Raw genomic sequence first — 14,638 nt, 5'->3', positions numbered from 1 at the left:
TTCACTTAACTTCCAGCATTGGATGATTTTATTTTAAAGCTCCTAACGTGTTCAGCCAAAAGTCGGGAGCAAGCATACGAGCTGAATTAACGATGATTTAATATGTTGTCATTGTTTGTGTTGCATTCCATCCAAATGGATACTTGTGAAGGTGAGGCATGCACACACCGTGGCATACATTTTTTAAACTTTAACTTTCCACACAAGGGGATTTTGGAAGCGTGTCACAGGGTAAATTTACATTTATAATGCACAAAAGAAAAAACAAAATGCGGGGAACGTTCGCTTTACCTCGGAGGCTTTATTTAAGGCTTCCGTGGAAAATGCTGTTGTATCTTGCTTTTGGGCTTATGGTTGTAAAAATCGTCATGGATATTAGTGTATTTAGTGAAAAGTCTTGGTCCAAGGATAATTGGAATGCAGGACACCGTAAGCGAGCAAAGCAGAAGAATGTTGGGGATTTGGAGTTCGTAGCAGGGAAGTTCTTGGAGGCTGCTCACCCAATTGCAAATCATAGTAACTGTCATGAGATGTGGCCTACCCAGATTAATATTATAAATGCCACCGGAACCCCAGAAATGGGATTTAATAGTCCATATCGTGTTGTTTATGATGTTATTCGTGGGTATGTGTACGATGGGACTGAAGGTGTTAAGAGTAAAAGTAATGATGTGGGGTGCATAGGTCCATCAGCTATTACATATGTGACGCATGCTACCCCAGAGTATTTATACCACATAGCAGAGTTGCTTGGTCGTTGGGAAGGACCATTAAGTGTGGCTGTCTTTACACCTGGGACAGATTCCGTACTAGCTCGTTATGTACTTTCAAGACTTTGTCGTTGCTTACCTCCTCAACAAGCTCGTCGGCTTTCTGTGCAGCTTGTGTATCATATTAAGCACCCTCCTGTTTTATCAGATTCCGCTCTTGATAGCCTTGATGTATCAGAAAAAAATGAATGTGGACCCCCAGCCGTTTTGGGGAATCCAACTTATCGAACCAAGATGGCCCTCTCATATCCTGTCAACGTTGCAAGAAATTCTGCTCGCTCCGGGGCAAGGACACCACACATATTTGTGTCGGACGTTGAACTACTACCTAGTAAGGGCCTTGCAACTCAGTTTTGTTCAATGCTTGGCAGAGCAAGCCGCAAACAAGACATTGAAGGAGTTCAGGCGGACTGGGTTGCCGATCTCAAGATCCCACTAAAAATTCCCTTGCCTCAGCCTGCTGCTAGTAATAGTGGTGGAACCAGGAGACTAGCCTTTGTAGTGCCTGTATTTGAAGTGGAGCTTGGGGAGAAAGTTCCCGAGACCAAAGAGCAGCTGCTTGCACTTTTGGCCTCAGATCGTGCCTTCTATTTTCATCGGTGGCAGTGTGTGCATTGTCAGAAGTTTCCCGGAATCCACTTATGGATGGAAGAGAGGAAAAGTACACCTGGAAAACTCCAGGTGCTGCACTTGTGGATCTCTTTGATTTTCCTGCTTGCTCTTTGTTTTGGGCAGTTGTATATTTCGTTGGAATCAAAATTCCTTTGCCTTGATTAAGTATTTAGCAATTTTGTTCATCTGTTTGAAATAGGAGTTTTTATATTTTGGCTTATATTCTTTCTTTTGAAATTGCATTGAAACAATGGGTTCTCATTCCGTAGTTTCCATTAAAGATATTTTTTATTCACTTAAGCTTCTTTATGCTTCAGAAAAAATCATCTGTTAATAATTGATTTGCAGATTTTTAGAATGTGATAAAATCAGTGCTGCCCTATTGGGGACGTATAATTTTCTTAAAATGCAAATGAGCAATTTGCAGTACTACAGCTGAAAGTAATTTTTGTGGAAATTACTCTTAAAACTGCTTTATATCTGTCACTGCAATCCTTTCGGCTGCACTAATGGAAAATTCAGTAGTGATAGGAAATTAGAATAATGGATTTAGCTGTTTTATTTTTCTGCTTGGATAATTTCCATTGTCAGCATGAAGGCTATTGTGGTCTCTTGATGTTGTTTGGTTGGTGATGTTTTGATTTAGCATTTTCTTTTACTGTGTTGCCCTTAATGTAATGCCAAGGAAAATGGAGTTATGTATTTATTATCATCTTTGCTGATGCACACTTAGAATTGAGATATAGCCATGGCTCAAGAGCCAACTAGGCATGGTTTAATTTTCTCACTACTTCTCTGTAAACGTTGATGATACCTACCATAAATTGCCATCATTTCTTTTCTACTCATTAGAATACGCATCTCACCTTTTAGAACATGCACACATTTATTGCATTTTGTAGAATAGATATGGCTAGGGTATTTATGGGACTAGAGAGCTACAAATATTAAGGAAAAGCCCCTGTTAAAAAATCATTGTGGAGGTGAAAATATTCAATTTTAGCCAAATAGGACCAAATTCAATGAAAGCCCAAGAGCTTGTTATTGATTATCTTTGTTAAATGTAAATAGAATCACTCGTTTGATGATTAGTCATTCAATGATATTTTAAATGAACAAGCTATCTACTGATAATTTTGTTGTTGAAAAATATCTTTAAACCAATAGTTGGTTGGGTGTTCAAGCAGATATTTCCTAGAGCAGTATTTCTAATTAAAATCTTTCAGCCTGTCGATCAAGCTTGGGCAGGGTCTATAATGCATGGCCATTGTTGAATTGTGTTTTAAAATGGCAGGTTTTGCCATACCCATCGATAGTTTGTACTATTATCAAAAACCATTGTGTCATGCTACCTCGCCCTGTATTATACAATAGGATCAAGGGAGTGCCCATCAATCAAATGAATATTAAAGGGTTGATGGGTGGAATCTTAGAGTAATGAGGAATTTCAAGCTGACATTTTTATGCATTATGACTTCTTATTTTGGATTTTTAACAAGAAATGCATCCATTGGCAGTCTTACCATGATTCATTTAAGACGTGAATCCATTTGATGGGCTGTGTCGACACTGATGACCTTTGAACATGGTGTTATTATTTCAAATTAACCATTGCGGAGAATCCTTACAATGGGAATCATGTTGTGAGTCTCTCAGTGTGTTAGTGGCAGCATAAGTCTTTCTTTTCCATTTTTTTTTAAAACTGGAATACCACTGAATAAATTGTATGCCGTTTATTTCCTCTTTTATGTGAGTAGTTAGGAAAGGATTTTAATATCAGTTTGTATTGAATAAAAAATAATAATATATGAGGCATTACTGTGGGTCGCGGTAGTCCAGTGGGTAGAGTGTTGGATTGCTGACCGGAGGGTCCCGGGTTCGATTCCCGGGCAAGGCACTCTGGGCACCTTCAGCTTCACCCAAGCTAAAGTGATTTTTTGGGTACCAGGTCTTCCTGGGAAACATTAACCGGCACAGGGAAATGAACTGGCCCCCCTACCCTGATGTGTGAATTTTCACACACCCTATAGGGCTTAGTACTGGGTGATCTCTACCATCACCTAATAAACCGACCTTCCGATTGATTACTGTGTTTATGGTTATGAGGTATTACTAAGGAGACAGATACTCATCCTTAAAAGTTGATCATTGTGCTACTTTGATTACAGCTCCCGAGTTATCATCTAATTACATTTCCTTAGGTATTGGCCATTTTTTTAAAATGTCGAAGTAACCATTCCAGAAATTCTGCATTCTTTCATCTCCAGCACTTTCCATGCCTCTTATAAAAATTCCTCTGCATATGGTTACAATGAAAGGATGGTGATAATGTTTAGCCATATTATCCCCTTTTCTTTTTCTGGCCGTCATGTTTCTTTATCTGCTATTTGAAATACAGCAATCCAGACTGCGTTAGACTTTTTATTTTTTGTTTATTTTTCACATATCAACAAAAACCATTCTTCGGCCATTCATGCACCTTACAATCTATACCACCCTACCAGTTTTCACAAACGTTCTACCTGGGTTCATTAATTCATCTTTTACTTTTGTTCTTCCTATTCTTATTATAAAACACAACTGCTTTCATTTTGAATGAATTGACTCTCAATTTCATTTTTCATCATTTGTTCCAATTTGCCCATCTTAAATTATAAGCTCATCTGTACCAATCATTTTTACGATGAAACTTGATTAACCAGATTTTCAACTTTAAATTGACAGTGCCGTTAAATATTGTTTAATACTGTTTTATATAAAAATAAAATTGGTTTCATTTTGGGAAATATATGTTCCTCCTAGGAAGGGGAGTCAGTAGCTTGTGATTGCAAGAGAAATTCTGACCTTGATAGAGTTCTACTTGATATTTTTCACGTATTCAAGTAGAAAAGTGAAGAGTCAGGTGTGATGTTGTGGAATCGAGACATAATGAAAACTTCGTTGCAATTTTCCACAGTTAAAACTTTATTGCCGACCATGGTTTCGATACACTGTATCATCATCAGGTTTCAGGTTCAGGTTGCAACGAAGTTTTCATTATTCAAGTAGAATTGCAATGAGATGACCATCTTCTCCCTGTCATTTCAGATGCCTACAATAAATAAATTACCACATAAGAAATCTTTTTATTAAAAGTCATTTATCAGGGAATGTGGATTTCCCTGGATATCAAGAAATTTCTTAAAATTGAATGGCCTGCCATAGCCTTTTGAAATAGGCCTTCGATCCACGCAAGTGCTCTATGTAGGCCTATCCAATGATATCACTGAATTATGTGGGGAACCTATCAATGAAAAGCAATGGATGTTTAGTTAATGTTGGCTCCTGCCCTCTGTAATTTATGGACACATCCATTGTCACTTATTGAGTTAATTGGACATCTAGGGCACCCAATTGGAACAAATGAGTTTTTATCTTATCCTAAATCAGGATTTTGTATTTTTTATAAAATGACACTTGTTTCCTTAATGAAAAATACCAATTGTTTAAATGGTTGCATATAGAAGATATAGAATAATGGTATAATATCTGTAATTAAATATGAAGCTTTATTTAATTTTTTGTGGATATTATTATACAAGAGATATTATGAAGGACAGAAATTTTGAATAGTTGATATCCAGCTGCCTCGACAGTTTAGATCAGTTTTACAATTGACTTTTCCAAAATTATACATTCTTTTCTTTGGAGGTATTTTGCGGGAGCACTAAAGCTACAGTGTGTAATAGAGTTGTGGGGGAGGCATCAGGGCAAAGCAAATCATTGAGCGTATAGTTTCAGACTAATCTGCCAATATCATATCCTGTTCATGTTATGAATGTTGTGCCTCTAGTCAGAAATTAACTAAATTGCTCCTGTTAAAAAAAAATAAATTGCCAACCAACCAGTGAAATAAAAAAGGTGATATTAGGATAAATGGCAATATTTCATTAATTTTCCCCAAAGGCCCATATTAAATTGACTGGAATGATATTATGTATTTATTTATTATGTAGCAAACTGTTTTCTGAACAGTGCACATGTATATGCATGAGTGAATATATATATATTGAAAATAAGTAGACTTGCTGTATGTTATACATGTATTATAAGTTCCATATATCTTCTAAGTTTAATTTTCAAGTTATTACAATTGTGGGATATTGTTTAACTGGTTGCATTGAATGTTAAAATGCTTTTTGAATGTTGCCATCTTATTATTTTGGTTAACATGCATTTACAAATAATATCTTTCCTCTAGCCTTTGGTGATGGTTCGAAGAGAGTTTCCCTATCATCGTTGGGAGCCTATTTATATTGGAACAAACAGGGAACCCCTTTACAGTGAAGTTCTCACTTGGGAAGGGCAGCAGGATAAAATGACTCAGGTATGTCATGCTTAAATTTGCATGATGCTAACATACTCGTGTTATATTTTAGGATTATACTGAAAGACTTTCAGAATGACTAAGCAATGTGATGCACCTTCATTGATCTTATTTGCTCCTTCAGCTCTTATGCCTACCCAACATTTATCATTATCATTTATTGAAATGCTTAAATAGCACTTGCTTAAATTGTATAAATGCTGGACTAATTTTTTTTCGAAATGTGCAAATGGTAATTATTCCTGTGCTTGGTACATAAGTAAGACTCTCACAACATTATGTACTTTAGAAGTGTGCACAGTCGAATTAATCTAATTTGATTGAATATGATTGAGTACATCAAGTGTCATTTATTACGTCAATAGCTGGTGGGTCATTCACTCCGTTCAATGACATTTCAAAAGCAATCATGATATACAAGGTTTGTGCTTTGTGCCTGTTATGGTTTGAACCTTAAAATATATGGACTAACCATGGTTGCTTATGGTGTCTATGTAGATACTGCCATACACTTCACATTGAGCTTGACGTGTCTCTATCCAGTAATTTATTCTCCTAATTTTCATTGTTTAATAGGATATGTCTTCTAAAACATATTGCTCCATATTGGCATGATTTTATTAGGTGACTGCATTTATTGCTTTATCTAGAAGTTGCACAACATTACAACAAAACAATTTCAGATTTCAGGTTGCATTGTAATGCATATTAGTGGATGACTCTGTCAAAAGTTACTGCTGCAGCATCTCCCGCAGTTTCTTGGAATTTCTACAACATTGTTTATGATTCATTCAGAATAATGTCCAAAAGAAGTTTTATGCTTTAGGAAAGTGGAACTAAGTAGTATCAACAATGTATTCTCAAAATAACTAATTTTCAGTGAAAGAGGACTTGAAAGACTTTGTGTGTGATTTAGCTTTGGAAATTATTGAAAAAAAAATCCTCATATAATCTTCACCATGTAAGGACAGTATGATATATAAAGACCTTGACCTTGGGATAAGGAGAGGTTAGAGACCTTTATTCTTTAACCTTGATTTGGGGTATAGGGTTGGATTAAGGAGTAGGGTCTAGGAACTCAGAATACCAGCTCTCAATAAATAATATTCTGGTCAATATGACTCAGTGCTAGAGGGTTATATATTTTTTTAATATTCTATGCTCCAGTTAGCTGTTATTGGAAGGAAGGGTGTAACTATGTTTTCATCAGGGCTGGGGTGTGATAGTGTTGTGAATGGATTAGAATATTTTATTAATGGGGAAAAATACATTTTAGATAGATACGTTTTATGTGTAAACATTTTACAAATGCAATCATGTAACATTCAAGGTAATGAAATAAAATTTTAATCATAGGTTATAGTAATAATTGCAACACATTATCATCTTTGGTTGTATTGTTGCAAGGTAGGTTCACTCATGGTTGACCTCCATGTCTTCCTGTCTTGGGCCATTCTTTTCATTTCTTCATATTTTCTCCTAATCTAACATCATTTATATCTTTTCCCTTGTCCTCCCTTCACTCCTATGATTCCCTCTATCGCAGTCTCCAACAGGCACTCCTTCCTCATACAATGCCCTAACCAATTAGCCTTTCTTTCCTTGATTATCTTTACCAATTGACTCTCTTCTCCATTTCTTCATAGCACGCCCTTACCTTCACTCTATCCTCCCATCTAATTCCTTCCGTCCTCATCCAGATCCACAATTTGGAGGCTTCAATTCTTTTTACTTCATAATTCCACAAAGTCCATGTTTCTGCTCTTTACAGCATCACACTCCAGGTCTAGCATTTTGCCATTCTTATCTTTAGTTCCTTTTTCAAAGGTCTGCAAAGTAGTTTCTTCTTATTAATATTAAATCCCTCTTTTGCCATAGCTATTCTTAATTTGATTAACTTGGCACAGGTTATGTATTCAGTGATGAAGCTTCCCAAATTCCTAAACCTCTCCATTTGTCGATCATTTCATCTTCTAATGTGATGCTGATCATTCCATCTTAACCTCTTAGTTTTATACTCTTGCAAGATGTGCACAAAGAAAGATAAGACTGGTCTTTTTTAGCGTTAACTGCTTAGTAGATGAAAAAGATAAATGGATCTTCTTATGGCCTCTCTTTAGACTGACTATATTAAATAATATTTTTTTCAACCGTAAAGGTTTTTTTACACCACTGTAAAAATAGAAAAGGAGGGGAATATTGAGATTGTGTGGTAATTTCCAGGGAAAGTTAATCCCTCACCAGTGATCAGATACACATTCAAAATATTAATACTTTCACATTTGCTCAGGGGTTATTTCCTGATTAGATTTACTAGGAAATTAATCCTGTTGCCAGGGACTGTATTCAGGAACTCGCCAATATACAGTCGCACTGGTTAGCCCTAAGTGGTTTATTGAGAAGTTTTCCCTTGCCAAGGACTAGCTCTGGGCTACCTTAAGTTGAATCTGTTGGCTAGGAAGAGACTGAACAGGTTTGCAAAGAAATTAATCCAGATACCTGGCTTGAGAGATCACTATCATTGAGGTATCACCTTCTAGTGGCATCTGTGAGAAGTAAAACACCGCTGTACTCGTGGCCCCATCTCGATTTGTCTCTGCACAACAGTGATTCTTGTCTGAGCTTGCATACACTTGCAGTACAAATTCTTGTCCAACTTCTCAAAAAAAAATCATTCACTGGTGGCGAAACCTGGGGTTATGGTTATGATATAGAAGCTTAAGCCCAGTCTTCACAGTGAAAGGGGCCATCTTCCCCTTGACCCAAAAAAGTTCAAATGTTGTGATTGGATGTGAAGGTGATGTTGATCATTTTCTTTGATTGGAAAGGGATTATTCATTATGAATATGTCTCCTAGGACAAACACTGAATGGGCAACACTATATAGTGGTTACGAGAAGGTTAAGACATGCCATGTTGCGGAAGAGACCACAAACATGGAAAAACAAGTCTTCATGCTTTTATCATGTCAATGCATTGGTGCACATATCATTCATAGTTACCGAGTTTTTGGCCAAAAACAGCACACTGGTGCTCCTGCAGCCACCCTACTCTCAAGATCTTGCTCCTGTGGACTTTCTCTTATTTCCTATGTTGATATCAACCTTGAGGGGATGCCGATTTGAAACTATGACCATCCAATAAAATTGTACCGCAGACTTAAAGGCTATCCCAAAAGAAGCATATCCAGGCGGCATTTTAAAGCTGGAAATAATATAGGGAGCATTGTATTGGTAGCTGAGGGCTGTATTTTCAAGGCAATAGGCATGATTACAGGGTAACAAATAAAATCAAGTATTTATTTAAACAGTCTTTACCTTTTTTTGAACAGACCTTGTAGTATTTTCCTTGCTTATTCACATTCCATATTCTTTTCATTTGTCGTTAAGGTCTGCTAGCATCCCAAAGACTTTCTGTTTACTATCTGCCACTACAGCCCTTAGCATATGTGATTCATTCCACTCATCTTCCTCTGATGTTCACTCCTCTACTTCCCTTAGGGCATTCTGTTATTATCGCTTTCAAATATTGAATTTTCCTTTCAGTCTTAGCATTATTAACCTTTCATTAATGTACTCTGTCTTTAATCTTTTTATCTTTCATCCTTTTACCTATCATTATTTCACCTCCTTTTATGTCTGTATTTTCTCTCCTAAATAGTCGAACCTATGCTCTCCACTCCCACTTTATCTCATTTCATATGTTGTGAAAATGTCTACTCTATTTTCCACTAATTCTTGCATTAAATTTTCTAACTTGCGTCCCTGAAGTATTGTAAGCATTTCATGTTCCTATTGTTATCCCTTCTTTATCACTACTTGCTTTGTACTTTCTCTTTTCAAATTCATCTTTATTTTTATCTCTTTTGGTACTTGTGCCTTAATATATTCCTCTCCCGAAGATCTGAATGAGGGTAAACTTTAACTTTGGAATTTTGTAGGAATATATCATACCATGAACTTCTTGGGAATAATAGTGTGGTAGTTTCCCATTGTTTTCCACACAGGCAACCAGATGCCCATCTTAATTCATCCGGCCATTCTGGTCAGATGCTGTTTGTTGTCAAAATGAATCGGATGCTGCATCCTGGATTACTCTTGGCTTTGCTCCTCACCTTCGACCTTACTGGCAAGGGTGGCTCTACCAGGAGCTCTTGCTCCCACCAGCATTAATCTCAGGATCATTGTAGCCTCTGCCCCCCCCCCCTCCCCAACATGACTAGATGGTAATCCATGGGGGGATTGCAATACAAAACACTTATAAATTCAAAATAACTGAGAATGCATTGCAACTGCTTGCATTGTAAAATAGATTAAGAATTCAGAGAATAAGGAATGCTTTATGGTGCAAAATAGAAAAAATATAATCATTTAGCTTTTTAGGAAATGAGCTTAATTATTACAGATGACTAATCAAGTTGAGCATTAGGCATAAATTAATTGAGGCATATAAAACTCTTGATGAAACCAAGTTAGTTTTAATACAAATTATGAATTGCTTCATCCAAAGGAAGTAATAGGTTAGTAGTAATATTGTTTGTTAATTGCTTTAATCTGTACTTGGGTGCATTTTTCCCTATTTAGAGTGACCCAAGTTTACGATAATAAGATTTGTTTTCTTTGTACTCTTAGTGGAATTCGTTAGTTTACTCATATTGGAAAAGAAGTCCATATGCCACAGGTGGGTCAATTTATCCTTAGTGTCAGTGCAATGAGTGTAGAAGGTGAGAATTATGACTTCTAAGACATTTTTTCCAGGCCAATACCAAAAGGTATAAGAATGGAAATGTTAATGTTATGCTTTTAACTACTAATCATGCTGCTCATGTGCAGAATTATTACAGTTCAGTGTTGATTTTTCTACTAATCAATGAAGCGAGGAAAGCATGTGGAATTGGCTGATGGTATTTTGAGTCGGTATGTGAAATGCCTACAAATCATCCACCTATCACTGTCAGCTATGAGCTTCCCCTCTTTTACCATTAAGCCTCATACTACACAGAGCGGCGGTGTACAATGACCTGTGTAAGGGCGATTTATTTTCCAAGCTTGTGTGCTGCATAAGAAAATTTTAGTGAATAGAGAAATTATTTTTTACATTTGAATTATTTAATTAAAGTAGTAGTTATGTAAAGAAATAATAATAATTATAAATAATAAATCTTTACATGCCCAAAGACAAGTAGGTAGTATATATTATTAAAAGGCAGTGTGTAGGTTACATCAATTGGGTCATATATGGAAGGCACAAGTATGCTACAAACAAAATTGACCAATTATAAAAAGAATTACTTAGAGAAATAATATCAATTACAAATGTATGAAAATAACACATAAAGGGGTTATAACCATGCATTACATAATATAATAGAAATACATCACAATGAAAAAGTAACTGATAAACGCACACTTTAATGAGATTTTATGGCAATATTAGTAAAATTATTGGATATAAATAATATTATGTGAATTTTAAATATTGTCTAGTTGAAAAATCAATAGTGGTAATAAGGTGCATGGCAGTGGTGGAGCATGGGTTTTGCACCTTTGGCATAGAGCCTTATTGAGTTGAAATGGAGCTTCACTAGTGTGCTAATTAGGAGTCCTAACCCACTCTGAAAAGTCATAGAAATTTATACATGAATGTAACAGCAACAGGTCTGATGTGGTGGAACTGCTGCTTGAGGTCCGATAACACACTTTCCACTTAATAGTAGATATTTTGCTACTATTGGATTTAATGCTTTTGATAATTTTCTTGGATCAGGACTTGAATAGATTAGCGTGTTTCTTGCCATCATAATTTTGCATGTTTATTCCATAGAAGACCGAATTTTCGAATCTTCCCAAGTTCATATTTATTTAATTTACTTGGATACTTTTGATAAAACTGTGTATGTTGTGGAGGTTAAACATTTTTTTATATACTCAAGAACTTAAATGCTTAATATCCTTTTTGGGTTTAACCAGATGCATCAGATGTGCTTGTTGGGTTACCGTTTTGTGATTTTGGACCGAGCCTTCCTGGTGCACACACCAGGTGTGAAGCGCCCACAGCCTCCACGAACTCAGAGGGGTCAACCAGTGAAGGTCGAGCTGGATGACGAGACTGAGGAGCAAAAGGAATGGCTGAGAATCCATGAAAAGAGGAACACTCACCTCTATGAGATGATTGTTGAGTCAATGAATTTGGCTCATCCTAGAAATCCTAGGTGTAGGATTCACTAAACTCTGTGTATGTAAAAAAAAAAGTTTCCATTTTTTTAAAAAGACTTTGTGGGAACATGTGGTGATGGGCACTGTTGGAAGGAAAAGGTTTAAACGAGGCTACACATTCCAATCAATATTTTCTAAGAACTGTGGTCTATACATTTAGTTATATTTTTTGGTAGGTTTTACTGTTCTTCACCAGTCCAAACCCAACAGTACACCTCCAGTGATATTTACATACATATATTCAAGCAGGTGGGTGAGTTTTGTGATGAATAGGACTAGTGGATACAGAAAGAATTCCAATATTTAGCATTTTTTAAAAAGAGTATGAAAAATGTATGTGATTATTCCTCTAGTTTATGTTTGAAATTGAATTGATTTTCATTCCAAAGTGAAAATGTTGCAATGTGCCAATGATATTGGATTAGCACTCCATTATTTTCATTTGTAATTGCTTCTACCGTAATGCATGTGTCATTATCTGTGTTGATAGTGATATTTTCTTTGAATTAAATCAGGAAACTCTAGTCATTTAATTTAGAATATTTTTACAATTCTTTAGTATTTACTAATTTTTAAAAGGATATATATATATATATATATATATATATATATATATATATATATATATATATATATATATATATATATATATATATATATATATATATATATATATATATATATATATATATATATATATATATATATATATATATATATATATATATATATATATATATATATATATATATATATATATATATATATATATATAAATAAACTTAATAATGACAGATTTTCAATAATAATATAAAATTTTAATTTTTGGACACTTAATGGTGAGTTTTCTGTGAATAGTATTTTCAGAATTTCTCATAGGGCATTAAGCCTGATGTTTTTAGCAAAGGTTGAAAATTATGTGAAGATGTTTAAGAATAAGATAAAAATGAAGGCTTTTTATGAATTTGATTAATTTTTCATATGGTGCTCACTTATTAGTAATTTATCAGTTTTTTATTTGAATTTTAATGGGCTCTTCTCTACAGAAGAGAAGCAAAATGTCTGCAACAAATGGTCTTTGGTTGCTTGATGTTAATGACCGCTTGCAAACTAGCTTGATTAATGCATTATGATCATTTTTAGGCATTTAGTCATCTTTATTGATGCTATTTAAATGTAATGCTGTTGCCAAATATTCCATGGCATTGAATTTTGCCATATGACCTTCACCATCTTTTGATTTGCTTTTACTAAGACTGAAAGAATAATTTTATGATGGACAATGCTATGTAAATAATATGAGAGTTAATATTGTCTGACAGCAACCAGTGTTGTTGAATGTCGTATTAACTGATGTTGCATGTAATTGAATTGCTCACTCATTTTGAGTTGAGGATATACTACTGCTTTTGAGCTTCAAAAATAATGTGACTTGTGGATCTGTGTTTGCTGTTTCATTAACCCTGGGGATAAAGAGTTACATCCTGAAACACCTCAAAATTTGAACTTATGATTTTGAGAATAGTGGAGAAAATGCATTTCTAATGATAGATCTTTGTCCTACTGAGATTTTATTCCTAGATTATAAAGAAGCTTGGTTTAGTTCCAAAAGTGCGAATGTCATTTTTTCCTTATTCTCCTGAGCTATTTAGTATCAGCCTGCAAAGACTTATTATGTGTTGATTCTTGTCATATGATAAGAAATGTTCCAGCCTGGATTTCCAGATGTATTAAATAGTCAGTGGCCAGTGTTGAACTGAAATGAGAAAGAAAGTTTAAGTTTTGTCAGAAATTTCTCAAAACTGTTGTACATAGATACTTAAAATTGGCTCTGTTAGAACAAAGTCAAATTGGTATGATGTAACTTCATGTATTAGCATTCATTTTTTCTGGAATTTAACAAGGAATAGTGCATTTAATCAAGATAGGAGATCAAAGTAAAATTGGATGCGTTTCAATGTATGAAGATAATATTGTTCCTATGATAACCACATCCTCTTACTTTTGGTACTGTTTCCTGGTAATCCAACTCTGATTGTATGAGATTTTAAAGCCTGCTTACTGATGCCCATTTCTCTGAAAAAATATTGCATTGTTGTTATAGCCTGTACTTAATTAAATAGTTAATTTCATTTAAAAGCAGGAAAAAATTGACTTTTTGATTCATATATGTCAATTGTGTAGTTCGCTGCTAATTTTTCCGAGTAAACCGTCATTTGCATGGACCAAAAGGAACCAGGAATTCTCTTTTCCATGACTAAAACCTAAGTGTATGGAATTAGTGTGATATGGGGATATTTTGTTTGCAACAAATGAAAATATGGGAATTAATATGTAAAATGGATAAAAACTATATAAATTATTGAACAGTCGGCTTATAATTGCATGAAAATTACATAGTTATTTACTTATTTTTTACGTGTTGAAAAGGACTTTCATTCCAAGATTATTTGAAGATTTAATTTTAATCAACTTGGCTAATTATACTATGGTAATTTAAATGAAGTGATATTGGGGTAAGCTCATATTTTAGCATAAAATACAAGGGAAGCATTTATCATCGTAATATTATCCAAATCCAATTCAATTTTTAAAAATTAATTCTGGGGAATAAGAAAAGTTTTCCTGTCATTCAACTCGCATCAAGTTCACTAGAATGATAAACTCTGTTAATG

At 34.8% G+C, this 14,638-nt stretch overlaps 1 protein-coding gene across 2 annotated transcripts in view; it reads left to right on the top strand.

Annotated features, from left to right (window-relative positions):
- Nucleotides 1-14,638, top strand: part of LOC139697786 (beta-1,4-glucuronyltransferase 1-like) — a 35,005-nt gene continuing 20,367 nt past the window's right edge. Inside the window, exons 1-3 of one of the 2 annotated variants that reach the window (XM_071596628.1) lie at nucleotides 1-1,451; nucleotides 5,623-5,748; nucleotides 11,718-11,982. In XM_071596628.1, the coding sequence (XP_071452729.1) occupies nucleotides 249-1,451; nucleotides 5,623-5,748; nucleotides 11,718-11,975 (1,587 nt within the window). In that variant the 5' untranslated portion in view covers nucleotides 1-248 and the 3' untranslated portion in view covers nucleotides 11,976-11,982. The remainder of the gene's footprint in view (nucleotides 1,452-5,622; nucleotides 5,749-11,717; nucleotides 11,983-14,638) is intronic. The other variant, XM_071596629.1, reaches the window with a different exon arrangement.

This window comes from Hetaerina americana, unplaced genomic scaffold (genome assembly GCF_022747635.1).
Source record: "Hetaerina americana unplaced genomic scaffold, ioHetAmer1.1.p SCAF_8, whole genome shotgun sequence".
Taxonomy (NCBI): Eukaryota; Metazoa; Arthropoda; class Insecta; order Odonata; family Calopterygidae; genus Hetaerina; species Hetaerina americana.
Note: the sequence above shows the minus strand (reverse complement) of the source record. Positions and strands in the feature narration are given on the sequence as shown.